Below are 23,560 nucleotides of genomic sequence, written 5' to 3' on the forward strand. Positions count from 1 at the left end.
TAATAGGTTTAAAACAAACCTATTTCTTCACTCAACATGTAATTAAACTCTAGAATTCATTACTGGAGAATGTAGTGAATGTGATAAGCTTAGCAGGGTTTACAAAAGGTTTGGATAATTTCTAAAACAAAAATCCATAAGCCATTATTGAAATGGCTTGGGGAAATCCACTGTTTATTCCTAGGATAAGCAGCATAAAATCTGTATTACTCTATGTAATCTTACCTGATACATGTGATCTGGGTTGGTCACTGTCGGAAAAAGGATACTGGATTTGATGGACCTTCAGTCTGTCCCAGTATGGCAACTCATATGTTCTTATGAATTTTCTAAGTAGCATTCAGTTTCCCCGATAAGAGTAGAGAACATTTGTGGGGGGAGACGGGTTTTGTTGATCCTTGTTCTGTATTTGTGATTTATAAAATGACATATTATTTATTTTTATACTTTAATAAAATGATTTAAATATAAAATCATAACTATGAGACTTGTGCGGATAGGATCAGACTGGGCTCGTGGGGATGGGGCAGGGACAGGATGGGGACAAACATCCCTGTGTCATTCTCTACATATCTCAATTCTGAACCCTGTCCCTTTGATCTACATCTTGTCTACCAACCTCTGCCTTTGTTACCCAGCTTCTAGTCTTTGACCTGGTGACTCTACCACCCAGCTCCCACCCATGTCATCTAACCTACATCTTAACTGCCACATCCAGTTTATTTGTTTTTAAAAGATCTTGATTCCACTAAACTATTTTAGCAGTATTCACTTCATTCATCAGTCTCTCAAACCCCTTGAATCTAATCTGTACCCACTAGTTTTTCAGCACTAAAAAGAAAATGGTGAATGCTGATCTCCACCCTTCCTTGCTAAGGTTGTCTTCCCCAGCAGAGGGTTCAACTGGACATTACTCTCCTAGATTCACTATAAAAATGAATAAATCCAATGACTAACAAAAATAAAATATTAGTTCAGAATTTGTACTAAAAATTTCTAATGTATTTTTCTGTTTTCAGGGATGCAAAGTGCTGGCCTATTCACCCATTGTGTGCTTGCACTTGAAAAGATTTACTTTGGATTACAACACTGGGAGGCCAAAAAAACTTTATCATTATATGACATTTCCTCAGGAATTAAAATTCTGGTCCTTTCTTAAACAAAATGCTGATTGCCCAGAAGTAAGTGTCTCTACAGTCTATCAATGGATAAAGAAAATCTTTATTTTATACGTAATAGATAAATCAGCCACGATTCATTTTAAAGCTGAAGTATTCTATTTGGAAATTGGCAAGTTGGACATTCTATTTAAGATGTTCCCAATCCAATGATGTGAGTTTCTTCTTGTTTCTCTCTTTCTTTCCAGAAGGAGCAGCTACACTCTTTGTTTTCAGTGGTAGTTCACTGTGGTAATGCCTCATCAGGTCACTACCTGGTTTACATCAGGAACAAGATCCAAGACAGGTGGCACCGTATAAATGATACATCTGTAGAGCGGGTAGGAGAAGAGCACTGCTTCTTTTTCCAGGAAAAGTTTTTATGAGACAAAAAATGGAAGGATAATTTTATAAAAGGGCTCCTAGGTTGTGAAGGCAACAGTGGGTTAGTGTAGCTGAGTTTTTTTTTAAAAAAAAGGTTTGGACAAGTTCCTGGAGGATAACTCCATAGTTTATAGCCCCAGGTACGTTAGATAGATTGTGAGCCCACCGGGACAGATAGGGAAAATGCTTGAGTACCTGATTGTAAAAACCGCTTAGATAACCTTGATAAGCGGTATATCAAATCCTAATAAACTTGAAACTTGAAACTTATTGAGACAGACATTGGGAGAAGCCACTACTTGCCCTGGGATCAGTAGCATGGAATGTTGCTTCCATTTGCATTTCTGCCAGGTATTTAAGACCTGGATTGGTCACTGTTGGAAGGATACTGGGCTAGATAAACCACTGGTCTGATCCAGTATGATTGCCTTAATAACACAGAATACATAGGCACAAGTTGCACCTTTATTATATAAGCTTATGGGCCCTTATAAAATAGCCTAAATGAAAGCTCCCACACCAAGTTACATTAACTAGGAGGCTATAGAAGTATAGCTAGACCTCAAATTTTAGATGGCTACTGAGCAAATTGAGTGGGTACATGTGGTCTTCTCCAACACCTCCCCCCCTAGTCAACTCAAAGTATTAAAAATACCTGAGATGGTTGGGATCCTAAAGCCCTACCAGCTGCAAGGGTCTTCAGGTGCCAAGAACTCCTCCCTCTCACACTTGCTCTAGCCCATGATTCTGTCCATGCACTTCTGCTGCCATGCCCTTCCTGCGCATGCCCAAAATTGAGTGTTTGCAGTGTGTGTGTGGGGGGGAGGGGTAGCACTGCGGGTTACAGTATGTGTAAGAAGAAGGAGTTCTTACCGCCAGCTGAAGCAAATGGGAGAGGGCATAGACAGTGGAACGCTTTTTTGTTTGGGGGGGCCCAACAGCTCTGCTCCAGACCCTGCCCAATCTCTGCCCCAGACCCCGCCCCATAATAGTACTAATTGTAATACAATTTTTTCAATTTATTTTTCATATATACAATATAATCTTATATATATATATATTTCATATATACAACATAATCTTATTAACAACACATAATCGTCTCACAAAATTAAACTACACAAAAGCACACTATATGCTTCTCAACATTCATTCCTGGCCTTGGTCACATATGGCCTTGGTCTTGGTCACACATGCAGAACATAGATAACCTCTATGCAAATACAGGACCACAAACTAAAAGTACTAATACCCTGTTTCCCTGAAAATAAGCCCTAGCATGTTTTAAAGGTGCTCCTAATAAAAGTCCTACCCCAAAAATAAGTCCTAGTTAAGATCAACCCCCGAAGCCCCTACTGAATGTTCCCGACTCCATCCCTGACACTAGTGCTGCCCGATTCGATGAAAAAATCACTCATCAATTCAGCGACCCCTATCCCAGTGAGACCTGACATACCTCCACTCCGAGCCTCCAAAAACAGCAGCGGCAACAGTGCTCTGACGGGCTGCTTCACAGTCTTCCCTGCTGGAGCTGGGCCTTCCCTCTGCAGCATCTTTCTATCCCTCCTTCCCATCTCCCTGTGCAGCAGAACCCCACTGACCCTCCCATCGTGAGACTGGCATACCTCCACTCCGAGACCTCCAAATGCTCTAAATGGGCTACTTCACGGCCTTCCCCACTGGGGCCATCACTGTCATAGTGAGCGTCGGAGCTTTTACCGCAGCAGCTGGTGATTTTAAAAAACCTAATGTGGCTTGATAAAAGGGGCCTAAATTTTTGAGCAAAATTGCTATTGTTTTGCAAACTTATCAGAACTGAAGTTTCTTGAATAGTCTGTATAATATATACTATCGCTCTTAAAATTTATATGAAATGCTTCTGTTTTATCTTATAGGTCTCATGGGAAGATGTGGAAAAAGCATTTGGAAATACATATAATTTAAGGTATGATTAAAAAAAAATAATAATAATAATAATTTTATTTTTATATACCGCCCTACCACATAGTTCTAGGCAGTTCACATACAGTGCTAAAATTATACAATCAATGAATAAAAAATGCAATATACTAAAATACAATAGAAATTCCACAAAATAGTACTAGCTATAAGATCAATATGGAATTTAACAGTCGATATTCTGGAACATCAGTTTACAAATTTGTTGAATAAATCAGTTTTTAGTAGTTTCCTAAAGGCCTGAGTGGGCCTGAGAAATAATGGTACCTAGCCATAGATCCATCTTACCTGCCTGAAAACCGAGCAATGTATCGAAAAATCTCTTGTAACGACAAGACTTTCTAATCGGGAAAACAAATAAATATTGCCCTCGAGTAATTCTGTTAGGTTTGTATCATTCAAAGCATAAAGACAAGTAAGTAGGAGCCATACCAAACAGTACTTCAAAACAGGTACAACCAAACTTAAACAATATTCTAGCCTCAAAAGACAACCAGTGCAACTGTCGATAAGATGAAGCGATATGGTCATATTTTTTTTCAACCCAAAAATTAGATGGACCACTGTGTTCTGTATAAGTCTCAATCGCTTTTGAAGCTTTTTACGAAATCCCAAATATATTATATTCCAATAATCTAGAATGGACAAAATGAATGATTGTACCAGTAATCTAAATGATTCGGCCGGAGGCAGCAGGCACCGACGAAGAGGAGAGGAGGAAGCCGGGAGAGAAGGCAGTGAGGGAGAAGGCAGGCAACGCGGGGTAGCGGTGAGAGGAAGCTCCGCCTACCCCCCAGCGTCACCAGCGAGCGTCACCAGCAAGCCCGGACTCCCCCTTAAAAGAGGGAGAACCGCAGCACCAGGGAAGCTGATTCGGCCGGTGCAGGAGGTAGCAGGCACCGACGAAGAGGAGAGGAGGAAGCCGGGAGAGAAGGCAGTAAGGGAGAAGGCAGGCAACGCGGGGTAGCGGCGAGAGGAAGCTCCGCCCACCCCCCAGCATCACCAGCGAGCGTCACCAGCAAGCCCGGACTCCCCCTTAAAAGAGGGGGAGCCAATGGCGCCCAGCCGTTCGGCGCGCGGCGAAGGAGCCTTGAGAAGGAGCCAGGAGTCCAGGCTGCGCAGCAGCAAATTCAATCTTCTTAAATAACCTCCTAAAAAAAAAAATGTATATATATCTACTTCCTTTTCTTTATTCTCATTCTTTTCTTCTCTCTACTTTTCCAGCTAGCTACACGCCGGGCACACCCCAGCGCACCAAGAAACTTAGGCACGAAGAAAGAGAAATGGAGGCAGCAGAATCCCAGCAAAGCTTTCCAGTATACTGCATCGAGTGTCACATGTATGACTACCTCCCCTCCGGGAGGCAGGCTTACATATGCGGTCGATGTCAGGAACTGGATAGCCTAAAGAAGGAGGTCGGGAGATTGCAGATCAAAGTCCAGGAGCTGGAGGGACTCTGTGCCGTAGGGGAACCATGGGAAATCAAGGCAACTGATGATACCACCAGAGAGAGCCACATCAATGAGCAGGTCAGAGAGCTCGAGAGATTCATCAAGGAGGCTTGCAAGATGATAGAGACACGGGATCACCAGCAGTTCGAAAGGGAACCATCAGATGGAGGACAGGACCCACCATCAGAAGCCGGGGGAGAAGGACCTTGCGGAGGAACCAATCAGGAAGAGGAAGGACTGGAGGGTCAAATCACCGATACAGACCTGAGACCCAAGAGGAAGCGGAGAAAAGGGAAATCTGCAATCGTGGTGGGAGACTCAATCCTGAGAGAGGTGGACAGTCACATAGCAGGAGGCAGACCAGACCGCCTAGTGACATGTCTCCCAGGGGCGAGGACAAAGGACATATCTGACAGAATCGAGAGGATCCTGGAGGGAGCTGAGACGGAGGAGACAGCAGTGATAATCCATGTCGGAACAAATGATGTCAGCAGACGGAACTTCAACAGAACTACACTGACCGAGCAGTTTAAGATCCTGGGGAGGAAACTGAAGCTGAGGACAAGGAAGATAGCCTTTTCAGAGATCCTGCCAGTACCGAGGGCAGATGCAAGGAGACAGATCGAGCTGCAAGCAATAAACGGATGGCTGAGGAGATGGTGCGATGAGGAGGGTTTCCACTTTGTATGGAACTGGACAACCTTCCTGGGGAAAAACAAGCTCTACAGGAGAGACGGACTGCACCTGAGTGCGGCTGGGATGAGGATGCTGGCACGCAACATCCAGACCAGCATAGACATGGCTTTAAACTGATAACAAGGGAAAAGCCGATAGTCGATCTGACCTCGACACATTGGACCACAATATCAAGCAAGGATACTGAATCAGGAAATGGCAATAGAGGGCTCGAGACTGTGTGGACATTTTCTGGACTAAAACCCAAAGACGTATTGCAGGGATCCAAGGAACTTATGGAACTAAAGAGCGACAAAATGAGGAAACAGCCGGAAACAGAGGGCTATCCAAAATCGAAGAAGCGGACGGAGGACGGGATAGACACACCACAGGAGGAAGGTGAACAGAACGAGGCTCGGGGACTGGCAGACCGTGAGGGGATCGACAGGAGCACCAAACCACGAGGAGAACCAAATGAGAAGGTAACCAACCGGGACTTAATTTGCCTATATACAAATGCCAGGAGCCTAAGGACAAAAATGGGAGAGCTAGAAGTTATAGCCAGTAAAGAGGACTTGGACATAATAGGACTCACAGAGATATGGTGGTCCGAGGACAACAAATGGGATGTGGCCCTGCCAGGGTACAAACTCTATAGGAGGGACAGGACACACAAGAAGGGTGGAGGAGTAGCACTGTATATAAAGGACTCCATTCCTTCAACCAGGATGGAAACGACAGTAAGGGCGGACAGCTTGGAATCAATATGGGTTAAACTGACAGGAGGAAATGGAGCAGACATCAAATTGGGACTGTACTATCGCCCACCAGGACAGCCAGAAACAAACGACCAGGACCTGGAGGACGAATTGAGGCAGGTATGCAAAATTGGAAGTGTGGTGGTTATGGGGGATTTCAACTACCCTGGAATAGACTGGAACACTGGACACTCCAATTGCACGAGAGAAACTAAATTCCTAGAGGCAACGAGGGACTGTTACATGGAACAGCTGGTCACGGAACCAACGCGAGGGGATGCCACTCTGGACCTAATCCTCAATGGGCTAGGGGGACCCGCAAAGGAGGTGGTAGTACTAGCACCATTAGGAAACAGTGATCACAACATGATACAGTACAAACTAAACATAGGAACACAAAAGGTGAAAAGAACCACAATGACAGCACTCAACTACAGAAAAGGAAATTACGAGGCCATGAGGAAAATGGTGGGAAAAAAGCTCAGCAACAGCTCAATGAAGATGGAGACCGTAGAGGAAGCCTGGGCCCTACTCAAGGGCACAGTGCATGAGGTACAAGACCTGTACATCCCAAGGTTTAGGAAAGGGTGCAAAAAGAATCGAGCTCGAAACCCGGCGTGGATAAACAATGCAGTAAAAAAGGCGATAAGTGACAAGAAATCATCTTTCAGAAAATGGAAAAAGGACCCAACAAGGGACAACCAGAAGGAGCACAAAAGGCACCAGAAAGAATGCCACCGAGAGGTTAGGAAAGCAAAAAGAGAGTATGAGGAAAGACTGGCGGGGGAAGCAAGAAACTTCAAACCATTCTTCAGGTATGTGAAGGGGAAGCAACCAGCCAGGGAGGAAGTGGGACCATTGGACGACGGAGACAGGAAAGGAGTGGTAACAGAGGAAAAAGAAATAGCTGACAGATTAAACAAGTTCTTCTCGTCAGTCTTCACGAGAGTGGACATATCCAATATCCCAGAACCTGAGGAGATCATAAATGGAGACCACGATGAAAAGCTGGTCCAATTAGAGGCGAGCTGAGAGGATGTCCTCCGACAGATAGACAGACTGAAGAGCGACAAATCACCGGGCCCGGACGGCATCCACCCAAGGGTAATAAAAGAACTGAGAAACGAAATAGCGGAAACACTTTGCCAAATATGTAATCTATCCTTGAAAACTGGGGAGATCCCAGAGGACTGGAAAATAGCAAATGTCACGCCCATCTTTAAGAAGGGATCAAGGGGTGACCCGGGAAACTACAGGCCTGTGAGCTTGACCTCGGTCCCGGGAAAGATGATGGAAGCACTGGTCAAGGACACAATCTGCGAGCACATAGAAAAAAATGGACAACTGAAGGCGAGCCAGCACGGCTTCTGCAAGGGTAGGTCGTGCCTCACGAACTTACTGTACTTCTTTGAGGGAATAAACAGCCAGATGGACAAGGGGGAAGCCATAGACATCATCTACCTCGACTTCCAAAAAGCCTTCGACAAGGTACCTCACGAAAGGCTGCTTAAGAAGCTGTGGAATCACGGGGTGCAAGGGGATGTACACCGATGGATCAGACACTGGCTGGCGGGCAGAAAACAGAGGGTTGGAGTAAAAGGGCATTACTCAGACTGGCAATGGGTCACGAGCGGAGTCCCTCAGGGATCGGTGTTGGGACCACTCCTGTTCAATATATTTATCAACAACCTGGAGACGGGGACGAAATGTGAGGTCATTAAATTTGCTGATGACACCAAACTCTTTAGCAGGGTCAAAACCAAGGAGGATTGTGAAGACCTGCAGAGGGACCTGACGAGACTAGAGGAGTGGGCAAAAAAATGGCAAATGAGTTTCAATGTGGATAAATGCAAGCTCATGCATGTAGGGAAAAAGAACCCGATGTTCAGCTATAAAATGGGGGGAATATTGCTAGGGGTGAGCGACCTTGAAAAAGATCTGGGGGTGATGGTGGACGCAACATTGAAGCCATTGGCGCAGTGTGCGACAGCCTCAAAGAAAGCAAACAGAATGCTGGGCATCATCAAAAATGGTATCACAACCAGGACGAAAGAAGTCATCATGCCACTGTATCGTGCAATGGTGCGCCCGCACCTGGAATACTGTGTCCAGTACTGGTCGCCGTACCTCAAGAAAGACATGGCAGTACTCGAGGGAGTCCAGAGAAGAGCGACAAAACTGATAAGAGGTATGGAAAATTTTTCATACGCTGACAGGTTAAAAATGCTGGGGCTGTTCTCCCTGGAGAAGAGGAGACTTAGAGGGGACATGATAGAAACCTTCAAAATCCTGAAGGGCATAGAGAAAGTGGACAAGGATAGATTCTTCAAACTGTGGGGAACCACAAGCACTAGGGGTCACTCGGAGAAATTGAAAGGGGACAGGTTCAGAACAAATGCTAGGAAGTTCTTTTTTACCCAGAGGGTGGTAGACGCATGGAACGCTCTTCCAGAGGTTGTGATAGGCCAGACCACAGTACAGGGGTTCAAGGAAGGTTTGGATAGGTTCCTAAAGGATAAAGGGATTGAGGGGTACAGATAGAAGCAGAGGTAGGATATAAAAATGGTCAAATCACTTCACAGATCAAAGGACCTGGTGGGCCACCGCAGGAGCGGACCACTGGGCGGGATGGACCTCTGGTCTGACCCAGTGGAGGCAACTTCTTATGTTCTTATGTTCTTATGCATTAACAAAAAAATTTTTATCGGCCGAAATTTCCACAAAGTTGTGTAACATTTTTTTACTACTAAATTTGTGTGATCTTCCAGAGTTAAATGGCAGTCCAATATGATGCCCAAAATTTTAATCGAAGCGGAAATTAGAAACGTTTGACCATTCAGATGTACAGTCAAACCTCGGTTTGCAAATGTTTTGCAAGACGAGCAAAACACTCCCGCAAACCTTAACTTGTAAAACGCGTGTTGACTCGCTGAACAAGCTCTCACTATGGTGGCCCAGGGGTGGGTACCTGCCTGTGGGTGCTGCAGCCCTTGCAGCGTGGTGGCTTCCTTCCCTTGGGGTCCCCGTGTGGCTGCCCTCCCGCTTCGGACAATGCGTCTGCCGTCCACCAGCGCCTCCCAGCTTCCGATTCAAGCCGGCCGCCATCCTCCAGAAGCATGCGCAGGATCTCTCAACTCCCCAGTCAAGCCGGCCGCCGCACCAACAACACGTCCACCACTTACAGGCATGCAGAACATCCTATGTACTTGTATGTAGTGCACGTGTTGTTGGAACACACGTCAGGATGCTGTGGAGCAAAACAAAAGGCTGGACCCGTTCTTGAAAAAGCCTTCAAGCAAAACTTGTTGAACCTTAAGGTCCCTCCCGAGGTTCAAAAAAAGAATGAAGAAATAGCTAAAGCTAAGTACGTGGAGGGGCATAATCAAAAAAAGCGTCTAAGTCCTTAAACGTTCAACACAGAAGCAGGGAAAGTGTCCATAACCAAACCAAAGAAGGAATATTATCTCTCTACAAATCTAAGCTGCACAAAAAAAAAAAATAGCCTGTGCTATTATTAACATGTGATTTCCCACACACTGAGACCACTTTTAGCATGGCTTTAAAACAGCCGCATTTTCCATTTTCTAAATTAATAGCCATGCAATAATTTCCAAAGAGTGCAGTTCCCCCAAGGGACATCACCACCTCCTTCTCACATCATGACCTCCCAAATTATTGGTAATGTAGTGGGGTCCTATTGGCATGAGCAATGCCTATTTGCTCCTGCCTGGTGCAGCTCTTTGCAAAAAAATGGCTGCCCCAATCTCTAGCAGCAACCTTGTGGTACTCTGAGATACTGTGAGGCAGCCACAAGAGAACACAGCAGACATTTTCTGCAAGGATTCTCATTGGGCAGGAGCAAACAGGAATTACTTCTGCCCTTAGGAGCCTACTATACCATCAATAATTTGAAAGGTAGGCCTCGGAGGGCCTACAAAGGTGGAGGAATCTGATGAGCTTCAAGGCAAGGGAGGAGGATGGAGATCAAGACTGGTGGGGGGGGGGGGGTAGAAAAGCAGGGTCATGGCACTGTCTTATGTGGGTCCTGGCTGAATATCAGCTGCAACCCACATAAGTTCTGGTGATCTTTGCAGTTTCTCTTAGCTCCAGATATTCAGTGCCTTCACCCGGACATGGTTCAGCACTGAATATCCACGGTTAATTTAGCAGCAACAGTCCTATTTTTAAAAATGCTGCCCTCCACTGGCTGAATATCGGCAGGTATGTTTCTAAAAAAATTTTGTCCAGTGACTGCCTTGATTATTGTGATTAAGGCAGGAGCTAAATCCCCCTTATAGTGCTCTATAATTGTTGAGACGGCATGTTCCCTGAGTCTCTAGCACAGAGGTAGGGAACTCCGGTCCTCGAGAGCCGTATTCCAGTCGGGTTTTCAGGATTTCCCCAATGAATATGCATGAGATCTATTTGCATGCACTGCTTTCAATGCATATTCATTGGAGAAATCCTGAAAACCCGACTAGAATATGGCTCTCGAGGACCGGAGTTCCCTACCCCTGCTCTAGCAAGATGAATGTCACGGTGAGATTCTTGGTTCAACTTCAGGCAACTCTATTGTAACTATTTTCAATTATTTATTTATATACCACCTATCAATGGAGGTTGTCTAAGTGGTTTACATTCAGGTACTCAAGCATTTTTTCCTATCTAATATACCTGGGGCAAAGTAGAATTAAGTGACTTGTCCAGGATCACAAGGAGCAGTGTTATATGTCTTTGTTCATTTTTGCAAGAAAGGCTGTATAGAAGTGATTTAAATAATTTAGGCCCTCTTTTACTAAGCAGTGGTAGAGGTTTCTACTGCGGCCTGTGGCGCTAAATGCTCTAATGCTGCTCCGACACTCATAGGAATTCTATGAGCGTTGAAGCAGCATCAGAGCATTCAGCGCTTCGGGCCACAGTAAAAAAACTCTACTGCAGTTTAGTAAAAGAGGGGGTAAATAAGTCTCTTCATATACTGTGGCAAATTTAGCCTCTTGTGTTCTCAATGTGAGAAAAAATGTAGAATTAAGATATTTGTTTAATGTTTCTTTTTCATTTATTTCAGCCCTGAAACTGCCTATCTCCTGTTTTACAAAAGGTGAGTAAATTGAAATTTCAGATAGGAAACTAAAGCAGAGGAGGAGTTAGGTACATAAAAGATCAAAGAATGGGTCCATGGATCCTTCTGCCTCTTCTCTTGCCCTTCCTCACAATATGAAACATTTTTTTAAAAATCACAATTGCCCCCTCCATTCAAGCATGATCCTCTAAAAATGTAATAAAAGTGATGGGAATAATTTTATAAGGAACTACCTAGTTAAGGAGCTAAGAGCATCACAAAGATGCTGGTATTTTAGCCATTTACATGTGGTAGTGGCTACTTATGTGCATAAATGGCATTTTATCAAACAATAACTAGCACAAAAGTACACACATAAATTTCATGGCACTTACTTTCACTGTGAGCGTGACTAGAGAGAGTTTAGGTGGAGTATTTAGCACTTATGCCCCAGTTCTATAAATGGTGCCTAAAACATAGGCACTGAGCAACAAAGCGCATAGCAGCTGTCAATCTTGACTTAAGCACCGTTTATAGAATTGTGCCTAAATTGGACTTAGGCAACAGTAGGCGTCAAAACCATAGGTGCCTTTTATTTGTGCCAAGGTTTTTTTGGCATAAATACCAGTGTCTAAGTCCAATTTAGGTGCCCAACATGGAAAACATGCCTGAGAAACCGACCACAACCTGCCCCTAACCACACCTACTTTCTGGTAGGTGCCTTGGTCTAGGCATCTACCTGGAAGTTATAGGTGCCTACCAAATTTGGCACCTATCATATAATTGTTTTTTTTGTTATGGCAAACTATGCTGGGCAATTTCCCAAATGTGTGGACTTTTTTCTTCTAGCTATGTTCCACCCAGAGGTCTGAATTTTTTTATTAAGCTAATGCTAGGAAACTGTTCCCAGGTCCAGAAAATCACCCCAAATATGACAAAGGAAACTAGAAATGTAACTTAGGGCTCCTTTTATGAAGGAGCGCTAGCGGTTTTATCGCATGAACCGGATTAGTGCACACTAGCCGAAAATCTACCTACTGCTCAAAAAGAGGCGGTAGCAGCTAGCGCGCGGGGCAATTTAGCACGCTATTCCGCGCGTTAAGGCCCTAGTGCACCTTTGTAAAAGGAGCCCTTAGAATAATTAAATAAGCTTATTGAAAGAACTAATGTAATAATTAGAAAAGAAAATAACTTAGTACAGCTGGTTAATACGGAATATAACTGGAGGTAAATAGATATCTTACAAAGTCTGATCACGTATCAAAACTTTTCTAAGTCAGTTAGCTCTTACTCTGTTGTTCCCCTAACTAAAAAAAACACTAGTTCCTTAATATGATAACTATTACTACAGCCTATAAATTAAGTCAAAGAAATATATTACCCAAGTATGTCTTTCTGTAAAGGCCCACACAAACAGAAGCTCCCCTAATCCACCTATAAATAATCTTTTATCCATAAAATTTATACCATGTGACCACAGGGAATGTTCCAAAATTTCATGCATGCATGTCCTAGAGTACAAGTCATCATTGCACAGTATCTCTAAGGAGGGGGCAAAATACACAATACCAGCCACTTTTCAGTGATTGGTTTATGCTATACTTCCCTTCCTTAGCATCCATTAGGTTGATACATGTACATGCCACACTCCTTTTCCCAGAACCTCTTCCAGGCCTAGGTAGGTCACTGTGCTCCTCACCTCTAGGCATGTCAAGTCATTCAAACAGTCATATCTTCAGCATGAATCAGCTGCTTTGGGTCCCACTTAAACATGTGATCATGTTAATTATTAGATAGCAGGCCAAAGAGCATCTACTGCTGAAAAACAGCTGAATTATGCCAAGCACAAGCCTGTCAGCCGTCTTAAAGAAAAACAACTTCCCTTGTCTTCTATTTTAAAGTTAGCATCTATCTCACTACTTCTGTTATTTCCAATTCATAGAGATAAAATAATATAATTTTAAAATTTGTTCCTAACATTTTTAAATTACTATTTAATTGTGATTTTCAATTAACAGCCCCGATTAAACCTAATTGAAATAATGGTTACTGTGGATTGGCAGACTAGATGGGCCATTTGGCCTTTATCTACCGTCATGTTTCTATTAAGTTAGGTGCCTAGATCGGCTATGCACAGATTATAGACTTCTATAATTTACACATGTGTGGACACTATATCATTTACAGTACACTAGCCCTGGACCTGGTGTAACTTCTAACGTCTACATGTCCATGCATTCCTTTGCACTTGTATTTTATAAAGTCAAGTTGGCATGATCATAAAATTACCCTTCATGCTACTACATAATGTCTGCAAAGAGAACCTAAACCTTGTACAGACATCCTTCAAATCCTAAGCCTTACAAGAGAATCCCTGCCAATGTCCTGCCATGCCATGTTTGCCAACACTTTGTATAAAAACACTTTAATATGTATGTAAACTTGTAACCTGTTCTGAGCTCCCCTGGGAGAATGGAATATAAAACCAAATAAATAATTAAAATGTGTAAAAACAAAAAGATTAGAATTTACCAGAAAAAAATTATTCAATACAAATTCACATTTTTCCTAAGTAACCAAGAAGAACACACAGTACCTATTACATCTGCCCCAAGTACATAATAAGAACCTGTATATAATATATAAACTGCTTTTATATTAACCACAGAAAGGTGATATATCAAATCCCACCCCCTTTCCCCCTTTTTCCCAGCCCAAGGCAACTAGCAGTTCACACAGCAAAAAAAGAGCAGGATGCACAGAGCTCCAGCAACCCGGTGGAAAACACCAAATTGGGAGCAATTTTTGTTTGCCAGGCTATGCTCCACACAAATAGCATGCAAATTATATGCATCTTGTGCTCAGGCCAAGTATAGGGCTGTGATCATTGAGCAAGGGTTTTTTTGTTTGGGGTTTTTTTTGGGGGGGGTTGTTTGTTTTTTTTAGTTTCTTTCAATTTATTATGCATTTATGTCCCATGCTATGGTCAGGACTCAGCTGTTAGGTGCGGGGGACACCAGTGGTGTACCAAGGGGGGCGGGGGGCGGTCTGCCCCGGAAGCACGCCCCAAGGGGGTGCACAGCCGGCCACCTTCCCTATTCTGCCGCTGCTGCTTTCCTTAACCAGCAGCAGCAGCAGTAAACAGGGGTGTCCATGAGTGCTCACTCTGGCATTATACAGCTTCTGGCCGGCTCCCCTGCTCAAAGCCGTGGGCTTCGGCTCCTCGCACGATCCGCAGCTGCAGATGTCAGAGAGAAGGCTTCTGACTTCGATGGGATTGGGAGTGATATTGACGACATGGGTCAATGACTGGTTAAGCGGTAGAATCCAGAGGGTAGTGGTTAACGGTACCCCCTCCAACACATCGGAGGTGACCAGTGGAGTGCCACAGGGATCGGTCTTGGGACCGATCCTTTTCAACATATACATAAGAGACCTGACTCAAGGGCTTCAAGGTAAAATAACACTATTCGCCGACGACGCCAAACTATGCTACATAGTAGATAACAGCACCTTGCCCGACAGTATGGAACAGGACCTGCTCTTATTGGAACATTGGTCCTCGACTTGGCAGCTAGGCTTTAATGCCAAAAAATGTAAGGTCATGCACCTTGGCAGCAAAAACCCGTGCAGAACTTACACTCTGAATGGTGAGACCTTAGCTAGGACTAGGGCAGAACGTGATTTGGGAGTAATCATTAGTGAAAACATGAAAACAGCCAAGCAGGTGGAGAAAGCTGCATCCAAGGCTAGACAAATGGTGGGATGCATCCATAGAGGTTTCGTCAGCCGGAGGCCCGAAGTCATAATGTCCCTGTACAGATCCATGGTGAGACCTCATCTTGAATATTGTGTTCAATTCTGGAGACCACATTATCAAAAAGATGTGCGGAGAATCGAGTCGGTTCAGCGAATGACCACCAGGATGGTCTCGGGACTCAAGAACCTCCCATATGAGGAAAGACTGAATAAACTGCAACTATACTCGCTCGAGGAACGTAGAGAGAGGGGGGACATGATTGAGACTTTTAAATATATCACGGGCCGCATCGAGTTGGAAGACGATATCTTCTTTCTTAAAGGACCTTCAACCACAAGAGGTCATCCGCTGAAAATCAAAGGTGGGCAATTTCATGGCGATGCCAGGAAGTATTTCTTCACCGAAAGGATAGTTGATCATTGGAATGAACTTCCATTGCAGGTGATTAACACCAGCAGCATGCTCGATTTCAAAAAGAAATGGGATATGTATGTGGGATCTCTAGCCGGGTGAAGTCTGGGGGTGGGTTATTAGCGTGGGCAGACTTGATGGGCTTTTCTGCCGTCATATTCTATGTTTCTATGACGCAGCCATAGATCGCGTGAAGTGTAGACACCCGCGGCTTTGAGCAGGGGAACCAGCCAGACATGCTTGGCAGGGAAGAGAAATGTTGCTGCTGCACACAGAAGGGGGAGGGGAGAATGCTGCAAAGGCAAGGGGGGGGGGAGATATGCTGCTGCTGCACAGGGAAGGGGGGAGAGAAATGCTGCACAGGCAAGGGGGAGAGAAATGCTGCTGCTGCTTAGGCAAGGGGGAGGAAGAAATGCTGCACAGGCAAAGGGAGAGAAGAAATGATGCTGCTTTACAGGGAAGGGGGGAGAAATGCTGCTGCTGCTGCACAGGGAAGGGGGGAGAGAAATGATGCTGCTGCAGCACCCAATTGGGGATACAGAGGGAAGGAGGGAGAAGGAAGACAAGGGAAAGGAACCAGAGATGCTAAGTCCATGGGAGGGAGGGAAAGGAAAAAAGGAAAAGAGATACCAGACCATGGAGGGGGAGGAAGAGATGCCATGGCATGAGGGGGAGAAAAGGGAAGGAGATAGAGAGATCACACCATGGTGTGGAGTGGGAAGGAAGGAAGGAAAGAAGAAGAGAAAGAGAGAGATGCCAAAGCATAGGGGAGGGGGTGGAGTCAGAAAAATGAAGAGGAGGTGAAGCTGAAATGAATCATGTGCAAAGGAGAGAAGGGACCCTGGATATACAGTTTATTGAAGGGACATAGAAATAGGGAAGATGCCATATGGAAGAGAGAGAGGGTGGACAGTAGATGGAAGGGGCAAAGAGAGTGTGGGCAGTAGATGGAAGGGGTAGAGAGAGAGGGCAGAAGCTGGGTGGAAGGGGCAAAGAGAGGGCAGATGTTGCATGGAAGGGAGAGAAGACAAATGCTGTATAGAAAGAAGAGAGCAAAGAGAAGATGATTAAAGCCTTCTGGCTTGGAGAGAGCGGGATCCAGAAGGCCTTGAGCATGCACAGATGCTCAAGGCCCAGCAGAGATCAGCGACAGACAGCAGGCTCTTTCGGCAACAGTACGTCCTGTGGGTTGGTGCTGCGTGCCAGTGCCCAATCGAGGTAAGGTTTTTGGTAGAAGGCGGACAGGTGATGCTGATTCTTGGGGGGGGGAGATGCTGGTTCTTGGGGGTGGGGTGAGTTAAGCTGGTTTCCGGGGATGGGGTGGAAGCACGCCAGTGGCATCGGGGTTGGGGGGTCTTTTGGGGATGGGGTGGGGTGGGGTGGAAGTGCGCCAGTGGCATTGGGGGTTGGGGGTCTTGGTGGGGTGTGGTGGAAGTGCGCCAGTGGCCTCAGGGGGGTGTCTTTTTGGGATGTGGAACGAATCATGCGAGTTTCCCTTACTCGCATGGGGCAGGCGAGGAGAGGGACAGGAGAGGAGCAGAGAAAAGAGGTTTCTCTTCTTTTTCTTTTTTTCAGCGGGCCAGCGCGAGGGGAGAGCCGACAGGCCAGCAGAGAGCCAGGGGCAGGCGAGAGGTAGCTCCGCCCACCCCCACCGCGTCAGCGGCTTCAGCCCAGACTCCCCCTTAAGAGGGGGCGATCCGCGGCAAGGGGCTCACTGCTTCGGAGAAGAAGAGGAGAGGGGCAGGCGAGGAGAGGGACAGGAGAGGAGCAGAGAAAAGAGGTTTCTCTTCTTTTTCTTTTTTTCAGCGGGCCAGCGCGAGGGGAGAGCCGACAGGCCAGCAGAGAGCCAGGGGCAGGCGAGAGGTAGCTCCGCCCACCCCCACCGCGTCAGCGGCTTCAGCCCAGACTCCCCCTTAAGAGGGGGCGATCCGCGGCAAGGGGCTCACTGCTTCGGAGAAGAAGAGGAGAGGGGCAGGCGAGGAGAGGGACAGGAGAGGAGCAGAGAAAAGAGGTTTCTCTTCTTTTTCTTTTTTTCAGCGGGCCAGCGCGAGGGGAGAGCCGACAGGCCAGCAGAGAGCCAGGGGCAGGCGAGAAGTAGCTCCGCCCACCCCCACCGCGTCAGCGGCTTCAGCCCAGACTCCCCCTTAAGAGGGGGCGATCCGCGGCAAGGGGCTCACTGCTTCGGAGAAGAAGAGGAGAGGGGCAGGCGAGGAGAGGGACAGGAGAGGAGCAGAGAAAAGAGGTTTCTCTTCTTTTTCTTTTTTTCAGCGGGCCAGCGCGAGGGGAGAGCCGACAGGCCAGCAGAGAGCCAGGGGCAGGCGAGAGGTAGCTCCGCCCACCCCCACCGCGTCAGCGGCTTCAGCCCAGACTCCCCCTTAAGAGGGGGCGATCCGCGGCAGGGGGCTCACTGCTTCGGAGAAGAAGAGGAGAGGGGCAGGCGAGGAGGGGGACAGGAGAGGAGCAGAGAAAAGAGGTTTCTCTTCTTTTTCTTTTTTTCAGCGGGCCAGCGCGAGGGGAGAGCCGACAGGCCAGCAGAGAGCCAGGGGCAGGCGAGAGGTAGCTCCGCCCACCCCCACCGCGTCAGCGGCTTCAGCCCAGACTCCCCCTTAAGAGGGGGCGAGCCAACGGCGCGCGGCCGTTCGGCGCGCGGCGAAGGCGAGCGGCAAAGGCGCTCGCCTTAGCGAGAGCGCCTTTGCGAAGGAGCCTTAAGAAGGAGCCCAGGCAGCCCAGCAGCAATATCTAATATACCACAGGTACTTCCCCCCTCTTCTCACTTCTCATTTCTCTTTCTCTTTCTACTCTTTCAGCTAGCTGCGCGCCGGGCACAATCCTTTCACACCTCGGGACATAGGAAAGAGAAAGGAGCAATGGAGGATGTGGGAACCCAGCAGAGCTACCCAGTATACTGCATCGGGTGCCATATGTATGACTACCTCCCCTCCGGGAGGCAGGCATACATATGCGGTCGATGCCAGGAACTGGACAGCCTGAAACAGGAGGTCGGGAGACTGCAGGTTAGAGTCCAGGAGCTGGAGGGACTCTGCACCATGGAGGAGCAATGCTGGGAAACTGAAGACACCACCAGAGGGAGCCACATCGCGGAACAAGTTAGGGAGCTCGAGAAGTTCATTGAGGAGGCCTGCAGGAGGATGGAGGCACGAGACCACCAACACACCAGGAGAGAACCGACAGTTGGACGACAGGAACTACCAGACACCATGGGAATAGGACCTTGCGGAGGACCTGGGCAGACAGAGGAGGAGGAGACCCATCAGAGCCAGGAGAATGGACTAGCGGACTGCGCAGAGGACACAGACCTGAGACCAGGGGCGGAGACACAGCTGAACCCAGACGACGGACGAATGGACGGCACATATGACACAGATCTGAGACCAGAGAGACAGTTAAAGAAGGGGAAATCAGCAATCGTGGTTGGAGACTCAATCCTGAGAGGAGTAGATAGTCACATAGCCGGAGGGAGAGAGGACCGACTGGTAACATGTCTCCCGGGGGCAAGAACAAAAGACGTCATCAACAATATCGAGAGGATCCTGGAGGGAGCCGAGACGGAGGAGACAGCAATAGTGATCCACATAGGAACAAACGACATCAGCAGGAGAAACTTCAACAGGACTACACTAACTGACCAGTTCAGGATCCTGGGGAGGAAACTGAGACTAAGGACAAGGAGGATAGCCTTCTCAGAGATCCTGCCAGTACCGAGAGCGGACACAAGGAGACAGAGCGAACTACAAGCAATTAACGCTTGGCTGAGGAGATGGTGCGATGAGGAGGGTTTCCACTTTGTTAGGAACTGGACTACTTTCCTGGGGAAGAACAAGCTCTACAGAAGAGATGGACTACACCTTAGCACAGCTGGGACGAGGATGCTGGCACGCAACGTCCAGAACGTCATAGACTTGGCTTTAAACTGAAGAGAAGGGGAAAGCCGATAGTCGAACTGACCTCGACACATCGGACATCAGTACCTGACAAGGATACTGACCTGGGACATTGGGAAGGAAAGCTTGGGACTGAGTGTGTATGTTTTGAAAAAGGACCTAAGGACGCATTGCAGGGACCGAGGGCACAAATGGAACTCGTAAGAGACACCAACATGGAACAACAGGAGCCAGAGGAGCAAGGACCTTGTGAAATAGAGACCAGAACTGAGAGAAAATTACGACAACAAGTGGTGCAGGGGAAACAGGCTGAGGATGTCACAGACACACAGCAGCAGGAGGAGGATGAAGCTCGGGGGCTGGCAAACCATGAGGAGGACTGCAGGAATACCAAAACACGAGGAGAACAAAAAGAGAGGGCAAAAAACTGGGTCTTAAACTGCCTGTACACAAATGCTAGGAGCCTGAGGGCCAAAATGGGAGAACTAGAAATCACTGCTAGCAAAAAGGACCTAGACATAATTGGAGTCACAGAAACTTGGTGGACTGAGGAAAATCAATGGGATGTGGCCATACCAGGGTACAAACTATACAGGAGAGACAGGGCACATAAAAAGGGTGGAGGAATAGCGCTGTACGTAAAAGACTCCATACCCTCAACCAGGATGGAAACAACAGTACAGGCGGATGGCTTGGAATCAATATGGGTTAAGCTACAGGGAGGAACTGGGGCAGACATTAAAATGGGTCTGTACTACCGCCCACCAGGACAACCTGAAGAAATCGACCAGGACCTGGAGGCAGAACTGAGGCAGGTATGCAGAAGCGGAAAGGTGATGGTGATGGGGGACTTCAACTATCCGGGGATAGACTGGAGTATTGGGCACTCAAACTGCGCAAGGGAGACCAAATTCCTAGAGGTCATGAGGGACTGCTTCATGGAGCAACTGGTCACGGAACCAACACGGGGAGACGCCACTCTTGACCTAATCTTCAACGGACTAGAGGGCCCAGCAAAGGAGGTGACAGTATTAGCCCCGCTAGGTAACAGTGATCACAACACGATCCAGTGCAGGCTAGAAATTGGATCATCAAAGGGGAAAAGAACCACAACGACGGCACTCAATTTCAAAAAAGGAAATTATGATGCCATGAGGGAAATGGTGGGAAAAAAACTCAAAGGTAACATAGGGAAGATGGATTCCGTAGAGGAAGCCTGGACCTTACTCAAGGGAACTGTGCACGAAGCGCAAAACCTGTGCATCCCCAAGTTCAGGAAAGGGTGCAAAAAAAATAGAACAAAAAACCCAGTGTGGATAACAAATGCAGTGAAGAAGGCGATAAGCGACAAGAAAGCATCGTTCAGAAAATGGAAAAAAGACAAAACAGAGGAGAACCAAAAAGTGCACAAAGAACACCAGAAGGAGTGTCACCGAGCGGTTAGAAAAGCAAAAAGAGAATATGAAGAGAGACTGGCAGAGGAAGCAACAAACTTCAAGTCGTTCTTCAGATACGTCAAGGGGAAGCAACCGGCAAGAGAAGAAGTGGGACCATTGGATGATGGAGACAGGAAGGGAGTGGTAAAGGAAAAGAAAGAAATAGCTGACAGGTTAAATGAGTTCTTCACGTCAGTTTTCACGAGGGAAGATATAACCAACATCCCAGAACCTGAAGAGAGCGTAAAAGGAGACCAAGATGTAAAACTGGTCAATTTAGAGGTAAGCCAAGAAGATGTACTCAAGCAGATAGACAGACTAAAGAGTGACAAATCTCCAGGTCCGGACGGCATTCACCCAAGGGTACTCAAGGAACTAAAAAACGAAATAGCGGAGCCACTTCGACAAATATACAGCCTATCCTTAAAAACCGGAGAGATCCCGAAGGACTGGAAAATAGCAAATGTCACGCCCATCTTCAAGAAGGGCTCAAGGGGAGACCCAGGAAACTACAGGCCAGTGAGCCTGACCTCAGTCCCAGGAAAGATGATGGAGGCACTGATTAAGGACAGCATCTGTGAACACATCGAAAACAATGAGCAGCTAAAACCGAGTCAGCATGGCTTCTGCAAGGGTAGGTCATGCCTCACAAACTTATTGCACTTCTTCGAGGGGGTAAACAGCCAGGTGGATAAAGGGGAATCTATAGACATCATTTACCTTGACTTCCAAAAAGCCTTCGACAAGGTACCACACGAAAGGCTGCTTAAGAAGATATGGAACCACGGGGTACAAGGGGTGATCCACCGATGGATCAAAAACTGGCTGGCGAACAGGGAACAGAGGGTTGGCGTAAAGGGCCATTACTCAGACTGGAAAGGGGTTACGAGCGGAGTTCCGCAGGGGTCGGTGCTGGGACCGCTCCTGTTCAATATCTACATAAACGACCTAGAGGCGGGAACCAAGTGTGAGGTTATTAAATTTGCAGATGACACCAAACTATACAGCAGGGCTCAAACCAGGGGAGACTGCGAAAATCTCCAAAAGGATCTAACGCAGCTGGAAAAGTGGGCCGAAAAATGGCAAATGAGCTTCAACATAGGGAAATGCAAGGTCATGCACGTGGGGAAAAAGAACCCGATGTTCACATACAGAATGGGGGGAACACCGCTAGGGGTCAGTAACCTGGAGAGAGACCTGGGAGTGATGGTAGACGCAACACTGAAGGCATCAGCGCAGTGCGCTACAGCCTCAAAGAAAGCTAACAGAATGTTGGGTATCATTAAGAAGGGTATTACGACCAGGACGAAGGAAGTCATCATGCCGCTGTATCGTGCAATGGTGCGGCCGCATCTGGAGTACTGTGTCCAGTACTGGTCGCCGTACCTCAAGAAGGACATGGCAGTACTTGAGGGAGTACAGAGAAGAGCAACTAAACTAATAAAGGGAATGGAAAATCTCCCATATACCGACAGGTTGAAGCAGTTGGGACTTTTCTCACTGGAAAAGCGGAGACTTAGAGGAGACATGATAGAAACCTTCAAGATCTTGAAGGGCATAGAAAAAGTAGACAGGGACAGATTTTTCAAATTAAGGACCACCACAAGTACAAGGGGGCACTCGGAGAAATTGAAAGGGGACAGGTTTAGAACAAACGCTAGGAAGTTCTTTTTCACCCAGAGGGTGGTGGATACATGGAACGTGCTTCCAGAGGCTGTTGTAGACAAAAAAACATTAAATGGTTTCAAAGAAAGTTTGGATAGATTCCTAGAAGAAAAAGGGATTGAAGGGTATAGATAGGTATAGACCACTACTCAGGGGATGGGCCTGATGGGCCGCCGCGGGAGCGGACCGCTGGGCAGGATGGACCTATGGTCTGCCTCAGCGGAGGCAACTTCTTATGTTCTTATGTTCTTATGTTCTTATGTTCTATGGGGAAACTCGCTTTGATATACGAGCACTTTGGTTTACGAGCATGCATCTGGAACGAATTATGCTCACAAACCAAAGTTCCACTGTATATCAATAGAGACTGCACTAGTTTTCAAATAGTGGAGAAAAAAAGACCTCGGATGACTTGCTCCAACAAGTCCCAACTTCATGAGACTGAATATACTTTTTATAAAGGAGCTTCTCCAGTCAATGGTCAAAAAAATCTCCACTTTAAGTATACCATTCTATTGCTGTCTTTAAAAAAAAATTGCAAAAATGTGTCTCTAAGCACAATTTTCATAGATACAATCCCATATCATTCACACCTTACAACCATAAAGGTTGAAAAAAAGTCCAACAGCAACCCTTTTTCACCTCCAGCTTTATGAAGGGTTGCAACATTAATTCTCCATCAGCAGCCTACGCTTAACACAAAACTCTTCACCCTCACTAAAAGATTGTACCAAAAGGCTCAAAATGCAGAAGGGACATTGATATCAGCCACAGGTAGGATGGTGGCACACACTCCCAGTGAGGTAACTACTTTACCCTCACTATTAGGCTGACCCCATCTTCTGGTACTAGTACTCATGGGTCAGAAGAATTACTGCTGTACATTCTCCTTGACAGTACAACAACATCAATGTTTATTTTTCCTGGGCAGTATTTTAAGCTG

At 46.6% G+C, this 23,560-nt stretch overlaps 1 protein-coding gene across 2 annotated transcripts in view; it reads left to right on the forward strand.

Moving 5' to 3' along the window:
* Positions 1 to 23,560, forward strand: part of USP40 (ubiquitin specific peptidase 40) — a 179,643-nt gene that overhangs the window by 147,926 nt on the left and 8,157 nt on the right. For both annotated transcript variants that reach the window (XM_033957628.1, XM_033957627.1), the window contains exons 12-15: positions 1,020 to 1,181; positions 1,367 to 1,498; positions 3,437 to 3,486; positions 11,450 to 11,482. In XM_033957628.1, the coding sequence (XP_033813519.1) occupies positions 1,020 to 1,181; positions 1,367 to 1,498; positions 3,437 to 3,486; positions 11,450 to 11,482 (377 nt within the window). The remainder of the gene's footprint in view (positions 1 to 1,019; positions 1,182 to 1,366; positions 1,499 to 3,436; positions 3,487 to 11,449; positions 11,483 to 23,560) is intronic.

The sequence above is a fragment of the Geotrypetes seraphini genome, chromosome 9 (genome assembly GCF_902459505.1).
Source record: "Geotrypetes seraphini chromosome 9, aGeoSer1.1, whole genome shotgun sequence".
In the NCBI taxonomy this organism is placed as follows: Eukaryota; Metazoa; Chordata; class Amphibia; order Gymnophiona; family Dermophiidae; genus Geotrypetes; species Geotrypetes seraphini.